The 16,129-nt window shown below is 34.8% G+C and overlaps 1 protein-coding gene across 1 annotated transcript in view; it reads right to left on the bottom strand.

Annotated features, from left to right (window-relative positions):
- Positions 1-882: 882 nt before the first annotated feature.
- RBM25 (RNA binding motif protein 25) overlaps positions 883-16,129 on the bottom strand; it is a 50,463-nt gene continuing 35,216 nt past the window's right edge. Inside the window, exons 13-19 of the mRNA XM_006184509.3 lie at positions 15,872-15,945; positions 14,492-14,642; positions 10,332-10,656; positions 9,690-9,964; positions 9,256-9,354; positions 8,113-8,160; positions 883-4,727 (exon numbers count right to left, since the gene is read on the bottom strand). Of these exons, the coding sequence (XP_006184571.1) occupies positions 4,635-4,727; positions 8,113-8,160; positions 9,256-9,354; positions 9,690-9,964; positions 10,332-10,656; positions 14,492-14,642; positions 15,872-15,945 (1,065 nt within the window). The 3' untranslated portion in view covers positions 883-4,634. The remainder of the gene's footprint in view (positions 4,728-8,112; positions 8,161-9,255; positions 9,355-9,689; positions 9,965-10,331; positions 10,657-14,491; positions 14,643-15,871; positions 15,946-16,129) is intronic.

The raw sequence follows: 16,129 nt of genomic DNA, 5'->3' as shown, positions 1-16,129 counted from the left end.
TTTTTGCTTTAATGAAGGTTTGCTAAAAATGCTTCCTGTGGGGGAACTTTATTAGTAAGCACTATCCACTGCCCTTAGGTGGATATTAGCATCTACACCATACCTTTCCAACATAACTTTCTGTAATCACAGTAATGTTAATTCTGAAATATCCATCCAATATTAGTAGCCACTAACTACATATGGCTGTTGAGCACTTGGAATGTGAATGCTGCAACTGGATTTTTAAATTCAGTTTAGTTGCATATGATTTCTGAACACTTGAAACATGGCTAGTGTGACTGAAGAACTGAATTTTAAAATTTAATTTTAATGAATTTAAAAGCTTAGTAGTGCAGATCTAGACCATGAATTAGAATCCAATATGCAGAAATCTAGATATCCAACTTTGGAGAACACTGTAACAGTGTTGCATCAGGTAGTTAAGACGATGTGATCTCTAAGGTCCCCTCTATATTACTACCTCTGCTGAGAATCTTCGTATTGTCCCTTCCCTCTCAACCTTGAAATTATCTCAATTATATTATATTATATTATATTGCTATATGACTATAATTAAATTATATTACTATATGACGATTCATATAGTACTTTGTATATACGTCTGTTAGTGATCCTTATTATTTCTTCACTACTAGACTGTCAGCTCCTAGAAGGATTTTGGTTTCTTTATGCCTATCACTCCACCTAGTTTATAACATGAACGGCACATATCAAGTGTGCTTCAATGGCAAACATAAGTTATATGCAAAAAGATGAAAGGGATAGCTGCTTAAAAATTCAGCTACCACTCTGTGCAAGAGAATCTAAAAGTCATCAATCCAACTACTACATGATGTGGCAGCACAGGCAGATTTTAGTGTCATTTAATGCAAACAAGATGGCTTGAAAAGAATTTTTATTCATTTTCGTTTATAGAAATTATCTTTCCTTCCTAGGCATTTTAGATTAACATTCCTAATTTGGCTTTCATATGAGTCAAGTAATAAGATGAAAGGCAAAGAATCTGTCAATTAAATAAAGAGGAAAATGTAAGCATTCAAATGCAGATAAACAAATATTGCAATAATTTAACATAACATTTCAAAAAATCTACCAGTTTATCAAAAATTATAAGCTCACTTTAGTCTTAGTATAAATGAACAGTAATAATTCCTGGATTTAAAATATATGTGAATTTCCCTAGTTTTCCTGACACTTAGACTGCCTGTTTTTTTGCCTATGTGGCATTCATTCTAATACCCTTTATTAGTCAGTGGCATTCACAAATCAACCTCACCATCTTTTGCTAAGCAAACAATTTCTCAGTTTCACAGGAATAGAATGCTGAAATATGACTTGGAAAAATGTGTAACCACTTTGACACAAAACCCTTAAGCAGTGTTTGGGTATAAAGTGGAAACATTCATAGAACTTACTAGAGAAGAGTTGGGTAAATAAGCTTCATATACACACTGTATACCTGCTTACATTTATTTGCACTTAAAATTTTTACTTAATATTAAAGGAGAAAACATTATAATAGTGTTTAGCCTCATTTGACTCTCGTGCTCATTTTTCTCAATTTGTTCACCATTATCTGGTATTCATGCCTGATAAGTACTTGAAACAGCACTCTCCACAAAATCATCAGCCTTTACTGTTACAAAAAGTTTACCGGGAAGCACTATGGTAAGATTCAGGCAGAGTAACAACATAAAAGTTCTCTAAAGAGAAAATGTTCTGGGGCTGGCTGGAAATAAAGCCTAGAATATTAAGAGTTGTTCTTGGGGATCATTTTTGGAAGACTGCTTTATGTTCATGAACTTAAATATCTATTTGCCCCCCAAAATGTTTTTCTCTTTAAAATCTACTTGAAAAGAAACTAAAGCAGCATTTGTGCAGTCTTTTAGGATATAATACTAGTACTGAGTAGATACCTTAAAATGCTAATCAAAGTAGTTCTTGGAACAGTTAGTACTGGCACCATCTATCTGGGAGCTGGCCAGAAATGCAAAATTTCAGGTCCAACTCCAGCGCTACTAAGTCTGAATTTTAACAAGATCCCCCACGTGATTCAAGCGCATGTTAAAGTTTGAGAAAAACCACTTTCTTCCTGTAGACAAGACAGATGTACACATTTAAAATTATTTTATTTATAGGGTCAAATGAGGAAAAAGAATATTGGGTTTCCTAACTGCCAGATCAAGAATGGTTCTCAAAACTTTCATATAATTTTATAACTTGAATGGGTAAATATGGATTAACTAAGGTTCCCAAATTAATCTATGGGCAAATGGTAAAGACAATCCAGAAAGCTCAAGCAATTTAGCAAAAATTTTTTCTTTATGTGTATTCTCACTGACACTACACTATACCAGCTTAGACAGGTCCAGTTCTTTACATACAAACTTGAAAAATAAAAAACTCTGAAAACCTCCAAGTTTAATGGTGGCAAAAACAGATATGAACTGACATTAAGCTATAAATGAAGCAGTCTTTAATCCAGTGACTGTGATCATTCCTGTTCTGCTGCAGAAATGTTAATGCATACATTTGGGATCCTGACACAAATCTCACTGGAGGTGTTACACAGTATGTGGTATATGCCCCTAAGGATTTCACATAAGGGCCCTTTTAAGGTAAATGTGGTAAGAGAGCAGGAGAGATCAAAGCAAGGAAAATTAAATCTACCTGAATAAACTTTCATGCTAATACTGGCTAAATAAAAACAACCTAATATGATGCCTTAGAAATAATAATAATTAAGACAAGACAGAGGCATAATAAACAGCTCAAACAAGGAGTTACACTGGGGGTCAATCTGAGAAAAACTAGTAAATGAATCTGTAAATAGCAAGGAGCATGTTTCTGAAAATTTCCCTTGAGAAACCACAATTTAAAAAATTGTAACACTAAAAGGAGGTATCTACATAGACGTATAGATAATTCAAAATAAGGTATCTCTATAGATGTATAAATTAATCCAAAATCCACAATGGCCTCTGACTTTCAGTTACTAATATTCAAAAATCAATTCCATCAAAAATTCAGCCCATATTTTCAAATTAAGTTTCTAGGATGCACTGCACAATTATAACATGATGCCATTTATTTAACAAGACTCTGAAAGAATGAGTCCCCGAGATCAAATATATACATTTTTAATATTTGAAATATTTACATAATGGAACCATGTCATGGTCCAATGTTAAGAACAGTGTTTTCAAATGTCTTAAGATGTAAAAAAATCTAGTAACTCAAGCTCAGTTATGCTTTTTTAACACCCTCCCCCCCAAATCTTTTTTTTTTTTAAATAAATACTCAGACATGGGAATAGCTGCACCTAATTTCTGTTAAGAACTGTTTAAAAACTTGTTAAGATTTTCAGGTAATTTTGCTCCCTGGTAAGTTCTGATCTACAATCAAGAAAGCCCCATGTATGTCTCTAAGAACACCATCAGTACATTTTTAAACTTTGATGAGCAGAGGTAAACAAAGTATGTGCCTGTGTATACACACATGAGATAAACCCTTATAAAACAAAAAATTAGTGGTAACTACCTTAAACGATTTACTTTATCCTTAGAAAATAGATGTAAACTTTGTAAATTGCCTTGCTGAATTCCTATTGCATTTTGTCAAATGTTCCTAATCTGTAAAATTGCTTAGTTTTATCTTTTGCTTATTTTTTAAAAAGTTTTTGACTTAATGCTTTTTGAATTGTTTTTTTTTTTTAAACAAAATGGTACATCAAAATTAAACTAAGGACCAATTAGTGCAAAAATGCATAAAATAAAGCTCTCCAGAATCTAAGGATCTGCCTCATTTCTCAACAATGAAATCAGGGGGGGGGAAACCACCATGATTCATACTCCCTTAAAAGAGAGGCTGATGTAGCCAGCTATGAACAGAAAAAAACCCCACTCCTTTTAAGACTTGCTTGTCACAGGAAAATACCATGCTCTGAGAGACTAATAACCTAATTACCCCAGACATTTGGGTTGGCACAATACCATGTTTCCTTTACAATTCTATTCAATTAGGAAATGTTTAAGGAAACAGAACCCTCCAAAGCAAATTAGGGAAAAGTAAGACTTTTATACATACAACCACACAAACACATTCATACAGAGATATAAGAGGAATGGATTGTCTGCTAATTTTTGCACTCTAATTTTAAATTCCATGCCTTCATGAGGGCCTGCCATTTTTGATCAGAGGGGCAAGGGTAATAGGTGTGATGGGCATTCTTTCGATTAACATTGTTCATGTTGGTGTTTATACAGTACAGTTCAATATTAAGTGCAATTTTGCAAAAGAATTGGGGAGTCATTTTAATATTTACAAGGAACAAATCAGCAGAACAAGATTATATCAGATAGGCTGTGTACAGTAGCTGTGGCTTATAAAACATACCAGTAATTTGTACCTGGTGAGTATAAAGAGAACCAAGGTAGGATTCAGATGTCTTTACAACCAAAGGAGTACACAGGGCATCAACAAATTAGAAGACAAAAAAATTCACATTTTCTACATTAAAAAAAAAAATTACAGATCTCACAAATGTCTTTGAAGACAAAAAAAAATTTTTAAGTCCTTTGAACGGTGGGAAAGAAGAAATCTGAAATGGAACTCTAAACGTAAAAAGTTTTTTACTTCACAAGACCAATTTTCTTGGCTTCTGTTTCATATATCAATAATCTCCACATCTTGACTATAAAAACTTCTGCTTCTTCATCAAGTACCTAGAAAAGAAAAAAGAAAAACACAAAAAAAGTTACACATGCAAGATAAGCAATCATCAGCATCTCCCAACAACAGTGACTGGTATCAAAAAAGGTCTTTACCTACCAACAAGCATTTACTTTCTTTCTTTCTTTCTTTTTTTTAAAAGCATTTACTTTCAATAAAATGACTTAAAGGAAACCTACTGTGAGAAATGTATTAATACAAGTAAACTACCGAAAAAAAAAAAGCATTCAGCAAAATTCCATTGCTTACTAAATACTGACACCACAGTACTCCAGTTTTTTTTCTAACTTTCAACTTTACAAATACTACATTTACACGTCTTGAAAAACTATCTCCTAAGGAATGCAAATGCTTGTAATAAAGAACATGGTAATTCAGACAGAACTAGTTATATAACTACATAATAATATAGAGTATCTCACTCATCACCCCCTAAATAATCTCACAACATTTACTGAGTCCACATTATGTATGTGACACTGAACTATTAAATGAGAATATATTAATTTTAATATAGTGTCTGGGATACAAAGTGAACAGTATCATTGCAAGGGACACAAGACTACTGAATAAATAAAAGGCCTTTTCCTGTTGGCAAATCAAATTATTTTTCTGTCTACTTACTTAGTGCATCATGTCCTTACCACTCCTCCTGTCCTCATCCCCCACAAGTATGGCACTCCACTCCAGGGCTGCCATGTGGTAAAATGGAATAGCATGCTTCTTCTACAGAAGGCAGCAATGACTGAGCTCCAGGGTACCACCATCATGATGGCATGTGGCCTAATGCTGCCAGGACTCTGGAGCAGCAGGTCAGGTTAGCAGTTAAGCAAGCCAGATCTCTAACTACACTGCCTGAGTTCAAATCCCACTTTTACCTCCTACTAGTTACATGTCCTTGGTTGGGTTATTTATCACAATGAGCCTCAGTTCTCTTATCTGTGAAATGGAGGATATAATAGTTGTATCATACTGGTTCTATGGTAGGAATTAAAAGAGTTAACATATACAAAGAGCCTTCAAGAGAGCTTAGGACCTGAGTGATCAATAAGTACCTAAAAGAAGTCAGAAAATGATTTTGAGAAATTTCCCTAAATTTCTCAATGATGACAAATAAAGAACTTTAAATAAGACTTTTATGAGCCAGACTAAACTGGCAGTTCAAGAGAGAGCTATGCTGCAATACTAATTAATGTGGAAATCATACCCTGGAAATATAGATAAAGGGACAAAACTGCAACCAAAACTCATTAATTAATGTAAAATGAAGAAACGTACAGTTTGAAAAAATGTCAGATTTTTGATAAGAGCAAAATACTTTTCGAGCTAAAAATTCAACCTCATTTATTCAAGAAATATTTAGAGGATCCATGAGCTATTTCCAGAACCAGCTGACACTAGCTCAACTGGTTTCCTCCCACTCTGATCAACAATGGGCCAGAAAATAATCAAAAACAATACAAGTGATTAAGCAGAGTCTAATTAAACTCCAAATACCAAAGTATTTCAACAGATCAAAATGGATTAACCCTGACATATGGTCTTCACCAACAATGACTGTATCTCTGCCAAGGCCAAAACCCAGAACACTGATTTTTTTTTTTTTAATTCCTTAATCAGGCCTAACTATGAAATTCTCTCTTTACCACAAGGATAACTTTTTAAAGAGCCTGGAAAGTCAAGGAAGTTAAGATTCTGTCCCCAAGTACTGAGATCCATTCACATTTCTCCTTTCATCTGAGGCTCAGCGTTAGAGTGAAACTTTTCAAAGTAGTTAGAGATTTGGCTTACTTAGGAATTTTAAACAGCTGCACTGGGCTGGTTAGGCAGCAGAAAGCTAATGTTGTCTGGCTTAGACATCCTATACTACGTGGACACAAAATATCCTGACCTTAAAGCTCCTTTTGGTTAGGCACCCCACTATGCCACTCCCTGAAGACTTTGACTGTAGCTCAAAATGCAAATTTCTCCAGTCATCTACCACCTTATCTCATGCTTGATGTTCCTCTTTCCTCCCTGACTCACCTTCCATTGCTGTCTTCCCACTCTGTCCTTTGGACCCTATTCAACTTTATACTAACCATCCTCAGCTTCTTTAATTTGACTTTTTATCTCCTTACCTTAATTGAAAACCTAGTATGTCCCCTAAAGACCCTGACACTCGTGAGGAAGTTTGTCACTTTCAAATCCTTAGTCTCCACAGGAGAGGGAAAGCTGCTGCATCTTTACTGTCTCCTTGTAAACATTATTTCCACTGAGGCTCATGAGATCTCATTACACCATCTTTTCATTCCAAGAGCAGCTGTCTAGCAAATATCATTTTTCATCCACATTAAATTAGTGCTCTTGCAGCTGATTCTCGTATTTCTCTCCAATCCCAGTCGCAACACGCAGGAATTTCAGTTTCTTTGTGTTATGACCTGGCTTAAAGTTTATTAACATTCTAAACAATTATCAGCTCTGCCCCAGAAACTCTCTCCCACCACCATCCTTTGCATCTTGCCATCATCTGGACTGATCCATCACTTGTATTCTTAAACATTCTACTCTCTAACTATACCTCTCCTTCCAGTTATTTCACTCACACACATCTCCCACAACCTTCACTGGAACCAAGTCCTCGATGCACTCAAACTACCAGCTCTTTTCTGGTATTACTCCCTTCTCTTCCTAGACTGGAGTTCATACTTCATTCAATATCCTCTTATCTTTACCATCAATTCTCTTCCTCCTTTCTTTTCTCACAAAAATCAATGCAACCACTACTCTAATATCCAAATTAAATGCAAATGGGGATTTGATGTTTAACCACTGCCAACCCAAAAGACACCTGTCCAAGTGACAAGAGTTATACAATCTTCAGGTCTCAGTTGAGATGGCAATTCCTGTGATGACTGCCCTAACTGCCCTCAACACCATCAGATGCTCTATCCCCTCTGACCTCATTATCTTTTTTGCATAACCCCATTATATCAAGTATATTACAGTATCAACATTGATATACCCATCTCCCTGCTAGTTCTTTAAAAGCAGATAGTCCACCTTTTTATGCTTCTAGCACAATGTTCTACCCAGTAAGCACTTAATAAATGCTCTATAAATGTATGAATTTATTCATACAGGATTTATATTTATATACACAAAAACCAAAGGGAGGGGAAGAGAGAGACTGATAAAAAAGAAAATTCTAGCTTTACTCTTGTCTAATGATATCTTGTGTGAATGCCTTTAAACCTCTTTTGATGCATATTCAAATTTAAATTCAGGCCTATAAAGATTCTGGACCAACATGGGTAGAAAATCAATCAAATTCAGAGAAGTTAATGTGTTCCCAATGATATTAATTAAAATATTAATAACAGTAAATTTCTAACTTACCATGGCAACATCATCTAAAATGCTCTGAGGTGAACTATGAGCCATAACCTAAAAGAAAAAAATTATGTCATTTTTGAAAACAAACAAAACGTTAGCATACAGTCAAAACAAATTTAAGGTTCCCTCAAATTAGTATGAGAATTTGTGGCAGAAGAACCTTTCTATAAAATTCTTAATTCCCAGAATCCCCTTCCTTTCAAGAGAAGTTTGACACCTAAACCTAGAATCTTAGTCACTATATTATGTCTTCTAATCCATATCTAGATTTACTAATGAGTTTTAATACTACAAAAATTACAATGGAAAGGGCCACTTATATTTGCCATTCCTAATGCTCATTCCTACTTAACAGTGCTGGTAGAAAAACAGCATTTCCTTAAAACACAGTTAGTTATTCCTTTATAGAAAAATAACTTTCTTCTACTATAATAATTTTCTTATTAAAGATAAGATAAAGTCTTTGCCTTCAGGGGACAATGAAAGGATGTGGTAATCCTTGGTGGTTAAGAGTATGAGTTTTACAGGCTTGGCTCTGCCACTTATAATGTAACCATGATCAAGACACAACCTCTCCCTAAGCTTTAACTTCTTCATGTATAGAATGTATAGAATGGGGACGCTATTAGTAACTTACAACTTACTAAGATTATTGGGAGGTTTAAAGAAGATGAAGTTCTATAAAATGTTTAACACAGTACCTATCAAGAACAAAGCCTGGCACACAGTCATCAATCGTTAACACTACTATCATGCTATAAAGAGCACTATTTTGCTTTTCTTCCAAAGGATGGACGACTGACAAAGGAATTGAGACAAGCTACTGGCTGTCTCCACAAAACCTCCTCAACTGTACTTCAGCAATGTTTTAACCATTAAGACAAGGAGAGGGTGGTGAAGCATTCTCAGGAGCAGGGAGAGAGCAAAATTGGCAATAGTCAGCAACTGTCTTCCTTAACCTCAGAAATGAAAGCATGAAGCAAGGGGTCTGAAATAGTGTGAAGGGGCTCACGTGAGTAGCCATAAATCTCTTAAATGAAACTGAATTATCATGGACTTGGTTCTACACAATTGTTCAATTTAGAAACTGTCTAATATTTTAAAGTATATAGCAAATGTTGAGGGTGGAGAGAGTAAAAGACTAACCTTAGAACAAACAAAATCAACTAATGTAGCTTCCTCTTCACCTATGTATTCTATGATTTTTTTATTAATCCATGGTCTAATTCGTCGTTCCATCAATATCTGCAAAATAAAAACATGGTTATTGAACTGAAGAGCTTTTTATTATATTTACTAAAAAAAACCCTATATAACCTCATAGTTTTTCTTAAGGCTGAAATAAAACACGATCATTCAAAGTTGAACTGATAAAGGTGTTTATCAAGATATGAGCATTTGCTTCTAATTTATGGAGACTTCAAGCGCCACTAAGAATTTCCACAATAAGCTATTGGCCATGTCAAGATTCTAGCCAATGGTATCATCCTACTTGTCATTAGTAGAATCAGCTAAGTTTGTATGCTTTATTAAAAACCAAAACCTCAAAATAAAATGATTAAATACAATTTGCTACTCACAGAATCCACAATAGACCAATCCAGGGGATACGCAAAGAGCTCAGGTTTGGCTGTAGGGATTTTTTCAATTAGACTCTTAATGTGTTTGCGCTTTTCTTCAGTGTTTACAGTGCCTTTGGCAGCATTTTTATCATCTTCACCATAATCCAAGGGAACTAGTTTCCTTTTTCGGGGTACATCATCACTGTCTTCATCCTCAAATTTGTTAAAGACACTATCTACAGGGAGTTTCTTTCTCTTCACAGAATTAGGTTGACCAGGACTATTGGAAGCACCTACAGTAAAAATACTACATTAGCATGATGACTTAATTTTCAAATGTTACAGTTTACAACCCACCATCCCTCAAAAGCAGTATAAAATGTACCTCCACAAATCTCAGAGAAAGATCCCAACTTAAAAAATAACTCACTACTCACAAGTGCTAGAAAATTTAACTTTTCACTTCTTCTCAGAACTTGAGGCAGCTGCACATATAGGAGCACTAGTAGAACTATGAAAACAGTCATGAGCTAAAAAGGCATTTTTGAATAATCTTCTATCTACCTACCAAGCAGCACATACTTACTTTTTACCTTGAGGCAAAATTGAGGTATTTGAAGGGGGAGAAGTAGAGAAAAAAGGAAGGAGATGCTAACATACCCAGTTTAAGACTTAGTCCTATTTTTGGCCTATGCTCCTCAGGTTGTTGCTGATCTGGTGAATTTTCATGAGGAATAATAATACCACAGGGAGACTCATCCCCGGGAGTATTGGGAGTTGCGTTGCCACTGGCAGAGGAAACTGATGGGGCAGAACTGATGGGCCTCAGGGTAGGCTTGAGACAGGGCTTTTGCTCTGGCTCTTCTTCCTCTTCCATGGGTTCCTCTCGTTTTTCTTCTTTTTCTTGTTTTTCTTCTTCTTCTTCCTCCGATTCTGGTTCTTGCTTTATTTGTGGCTGTCTGCGCCTCTCAGCCTCTTGTTCCATCTACAATAAAAAAAAAAAAAAAAAAAAAATCTGATTAACTGAAACAGACCAAAACTATATTCAGTTCAACCAATGCTTTGTTTTACAGTATCTTTCACAAAATCTCTATTTTTCTTTTTCACTAGGAACAACAAAACACTGCTTTACTTCTATAATCAGAAAGCCATGTAAATCTATAGAATCACATTAGGTACTCTGCAAAATGCTTTTTAGTATTTCACATATATTTACCACTCCTCAGGAGCTTTTATACACTCTTCAGAGATAACAAGAGTAAATGCTAATAGTTGGCTAATTTAAAATGAAAAAGTATGTTCTTATACTTTTATTAAAGAAATCACAACTAGAAACTTCATTTTATGGAAGTTTTTTGTTTTGGGGTTTTTTTGGGAGGAGAGGTAATTAGGTTTATTTATTTAGTTACTTTAATGGAGGTACTGGGGATTGAACCCAGAACCTCATGAATGATAAGCATGTACTCTAACCATTGAGCTATAACATCCCCTCTAGAAACTTTTAGAAGAGTACTGACACTACGTAAGAGGCAACACAAATCCTCAACTTGGTCATTATATAATCATTTTTTCCTTCTAAGTAATGGTATGGAGACAGACGGTTACTAGACTTATCATGATGATCAACTTATAATGTACATCAATGTCCAATCACTACACTGTACACCTAAAACTAACATGTCAACTATACCTCAATAAAAATGTAAAAAGGAAAAAATAAGCACATCAGAAAATAGCATGTAAATGATATTTGTATTTAGAAAATGTTGTGTGAGTGGAGTATATGTATATGTGTGTGACATTTTAAAAATAACCACACATTTACTTTTTTTTCTCTTTTTTTCTTCCCTTCTTTTTTTTCTTTTTTCTTTTCTTTTTTCTTTTTTTCTTTCTTTCAAAGTTGACGTGACAGCTTACTGAAGAGTACTGTGGTTTTTGCTCCATGTTTGTTCGAATCTTTATCTGACATCGCAGCTTTTGTTAGAACTGGGCAATTTGTGCTTCAGTGTTTTTGAAACAATGGCTTGATACCATTTCTAAATGTATGTATTATAACCAATTATGTTTAGTTTGGTGCTTACCTACAGAGTGCCATCATTCAGGTGAATCTCTTACTTCTGTTGCCCATTCTGTTGTGCAGGTTTGTAATATTGGCAAACTATCTACTTAAAGCTTCAGAGTGGAATGAAAGCAAAAGTCTAAAATTATCTGGTTCTAATTCTCATTAGCTAGAATTCCATAATTTCAACATTGGATGTTCTTTGTAACAACCAGTTGTTTCTTTTACTTGAAAAAATATGTATTTGCTTAATTGATTTTTCTGGATCTCAATTCAAATGAAAAAAATTTCTGCAGTATATCATTAAATGACTTACTTAGTATTACTGGTAAAAAAAAAATCAAGCTAATTAAGATTTTTAGATCACAGCTTTGACGTTTATGAAAAATTAAGCAATCATTCAGCTCCTAGCCAGTTTTTTAAAAAATATTATTTTGTTGGTTGTACCTGGGATTCCTATAAAGTTTTCCTCACAAAAATATGAATTCCTGGTTTGAGATGTATACTTTGACTCTCAACTGAGAGTAGACTAAGTTTTCCCTTTTAAGGATTAAATCTAAAAATGTCCATCCTCTGGCTGCTATAAGCTTTTGTCACATTTTGAAGGTAAATATACTCTGGCCGTTCTTAATTCAATTGGATCTTTTGAGGTAGAGTAGTAAAAGTAAGATGTGTGTTTGTTGCTTTCAGAGTCGAACACTTGCTTAGGTTTATTTAGAACCTATTTATGAGCAGATTTTCACTGACAGGTTTTTGTTTCTTTAATTTTAAATCCACTTTCTTCAGAGTCAAATTGCTCATTATGCAGGTGCAGCTTGAACTGCAGTTTAGGTCCGTGTAGGAACCATTCACCTGTGGTAACAGAACTGGGAAATCCTCTTGAGAAGAGGGCCTTAGTGACCTTTTTTGTGAGAAAAATTTTGGAGGGAATTCCTGGACTTTTTTTTTTTCCCTGTCTCTGCCACAGCATCTGGTTTTGAGATAGGAGTTAGGTATGAGAACAAGAAGAGAGCTGACCCTGTTAACATGCTGGTTGTAGTGATGTGCCCAAAGGGAGAAAGGATTTCAGGTAACCACGGTGAACTGTCAAGCCTAATGAGGAGTTTTATACGTACGGTGTAAACAGAGTTGGAACATAAAAGTCCTACAGTGTTCTTTAGCTGTTTAGCAATTGTGTGAGTGTTTTCTTAAAAGAAAATAACAGCTGCTATCTTTGGTAACACAGATGAAGGTGGATTTTTAAAAGGCTTTGTACCTTGACCCCTTTCTAATTAATGGAGTTAAGTCTGAATTGCTCTGTATAATTTACAGAATGAAGATAGAGGGGATAAAATTTGACTAAACACCTTTTTATAGTTTCATCTTTTAAGTTATATTTAGAATATATTGATTATAAATTGATTATACACTTGCTTTTTTCTGAAAAATTTTTTGACGTTTTACTCAGTTACATGAGTACAAAGGATATTTTCAGTCCTACAATCCTCACTTAATTGCAGTCTTTAAAAAAAATCCACCCTACTGTTCTACTTGTTGTCTATTCATACGGTAAATTCATTTCAAGGTGTGTGTCAGTGGGTATTATTGGTGCTTTCTGAAGTCAAGGTGAACTTGTTAACATTACGTTCATCTATAATGGCATAGGGGAAATATATCTTTTTAATATTGTAAACATTTGTACTGAATAACCTCCCCCCGCCCCGCAAGCAAAACTGGTGAACAACGGATGAAGATATGGAATTCAAAGCTCTAATGGACCTTTTTGAAGAGAAGTGATGGCTTATGTGGAGTTTACATGTGCCTCTTGATGGAAGAAAGCTAATCTGTTTAGTATTTGTGCATTTTACTAAAATGGGAGCTTAAAGTTGTGAATCTGCTATTGTGATGCCAATGCCGGTGTTTGAAGTGGAAAAAAATGACCTTGCTTTGTGTTGTGTACACAAGATTTCTGGAAAAGTAAAGAAAAACCTTTTTTATGGCTCACATAGCTTAAAAGTAGCTGTCACTCAAACGTGTGCTTACAGTTGAGCTGCTTTTGTTTTATTCTAAATAGTTTCTTTTGAGGGAAAAAAAAATAACCACACATTTATAATGATTATAAATGGCTGATAAGAAATGTCTTCATTACTGTGTTCTATGTCGTGTGAACTTTCTATTTACTCATGTAAGTACTTAATCAATAGAAAAAAAAAAACTTTCACTTTGAAAAATAAAAGGGTCATGGAAGATGTGGTTTCTGTTAATAGCATATAAGAATTTTTAAAGTTGATACAAAGAATTATAGTATTAGATTCATGATATATTAATAATTATTCTAACATGATTTCTAAAAAGCAAGAATACGTGGGCGCCATGTCCTATGGCACTCTTCCTTTTCAAATGACAAGCGAAAATATCTTTTGGAAACAAAATTTTTAGGCTGGCAGTGAGAGAACTCAAACTACAAAAGTCATTATGTATCAGAGCATATACATGTAGGAAGGACAGGTCTCTAGCAATGTTACATTAAAAGATATTCATTTAACAAGAAATAAAGGAGTTAAGACATATGAAAGATGTTTAAAACAGTTAAAGTTGTAAATCAACTAATATTGATGACATACACAATAAAGAAAAAGTACTAATATTCTCCCCCAAAACACAAAAGTGCATGGAGTATACAGTGCACTTCCCTTATAAACTAAACTACACCATAGTTGGCTTGGTTAAGATGACGTAATATTCTCAGAAGACTATTGTTACGGATGTTACAGTATCTTACCCTCTGGAGCTCTGCATCTGGATCCGGGTGCCCTTCTGCCAGAAGGCGCTGCCTGATTTCCTCCAGCTCTTCCTTCTCTCTTTTCCTATCCCGTTCATCTGCTTCCATTTCCTTTTCCCTATCACGTAATCTTTTCTGAAGAGCGCTTCCTCTACAAAAGTAAATCATAACAGGCCTTATTTGATACTCAGACCATCAGCTATTACATATGATGTCTCCAAAAGCAAATCATTTCCACACTAAAAGCTTCATGCTTAGAGACTAAAGACCGTCTTACTAATGTTCTGTGTCTACAGAACACCCAATACAGTGTGCTGTCTACATGTTAGTGTTTAATAAGTAAGCACTGTCTTGTCATTTATCACCATGCCTCATTCTTAAGTCATTCTAAGTGTCTAAAATAAGTAGAAAAGAAGCTTTCAGAGCAAAGAAGAGTACTCATTTTATACCTATTCTAACTCTAACACATAATTTGTGTTTTCTTGGATGCCAATTTGTAAAAAAATTAATACATGGAGTAATAACACCCCTAATAATAGTTTCTATCTCCAACTTAAATAAACTCCTTTCCTTGGGGTGGGGGGCGGGAATCAAAGAAGGAAGTAGGGAATAATCAACAAAAAGCAGAGGTTCTACCCAGCACTTTATTATATCTCAGAATGTTGAAATTATGTACTATTATTTTGTGATTCAATAATTTTACTCATCTTTTTACTTTTTCTACAAAGTCAAATCCTTGGCATTCTTTCAATTTAAGTTGCTAATTCAATGTTTTAATTATTTTGGCTACAGTGTGTTAAAGTATATACATTAAATGCACTCACTACATGCCTGGATCACGTCAGGCACATGAGAGATTTAAAAAAATCAAAATACTGTGCATAACCTGAGGGAAATTAGAGTTTAGAGTGGAGGCAGCATAACAAAACCACAGTGCTGTAGGTACTAAAAGAATGAGAGTAGTTCAGAAACATCATGGGGGAAAAAAAAGGATGAGGGAAGGCAGGCTTCCCAACTCTCACTTCATAGTAGTCTATCAGTTGGGTTGGGGACGGGTAGGAGGGTGTTCAGAGTGCTATGTAGTACTCCTGAAATCCTTTAATACAAAATTTTCCAGACCATGGTAGATAGTCATAAAGATTAGCTGTAACACTATTACGGGCCTTCCCCCAAAGAAGCAGCATAGAACTGTCAAATCCTTTTCCAACAGCTCCACCCGGCCCCCATCTCACTATCATCTATGGGGATAATTACAAGGTGGAATTTGAGGATTTCTTTCTTTCTTATTCCACTGAGTGAACTTGCACTCTCTTGTAGACAAGAGAAAGTACAGCTAATAAAAAGCTGAATGTGTGAGTTCATAAAGCAAAGCTTCTTTACCTGTAATACTTGGGATCATCTCTATCATCATCATAATCTTCTAAGAATTCTTTTAGTCGTTTAGCTTCTTTTGCCTTTGAGGAAATGAAGGACAAAGTGTGCAAAATTAACATAAAAGTGATTTACATTACCCCCTCCCCCTTTCCTGGGAACAGATTTTTCTTATCCATACTACTTGAACTTTGTAATTCTCATAAACTTCAGATATTAAATGTAAATAACATTGGATTCCTTTTTTAATCTTTACCCTTATAACAA

Source organism: Camelus ferus, chromosome 6 (assembly GCF_009834535.1).
Source record: "Camelus ferus isolate YT-003-E chromosome 6, BCGSAC_Cfer_1.0, whole genome shotgun sequence".
In the NCBI taxonomy this organism is placed as follows: domain Eukaryota; kingdom Metazoa; phylum Chordata; class Mammalia; order Artiodactyla; family Camelidae; genus Camelus; species Camelus ferus.
This window is presented reverse-complemented; position numbering and strand designations above follow the sequence as displayed.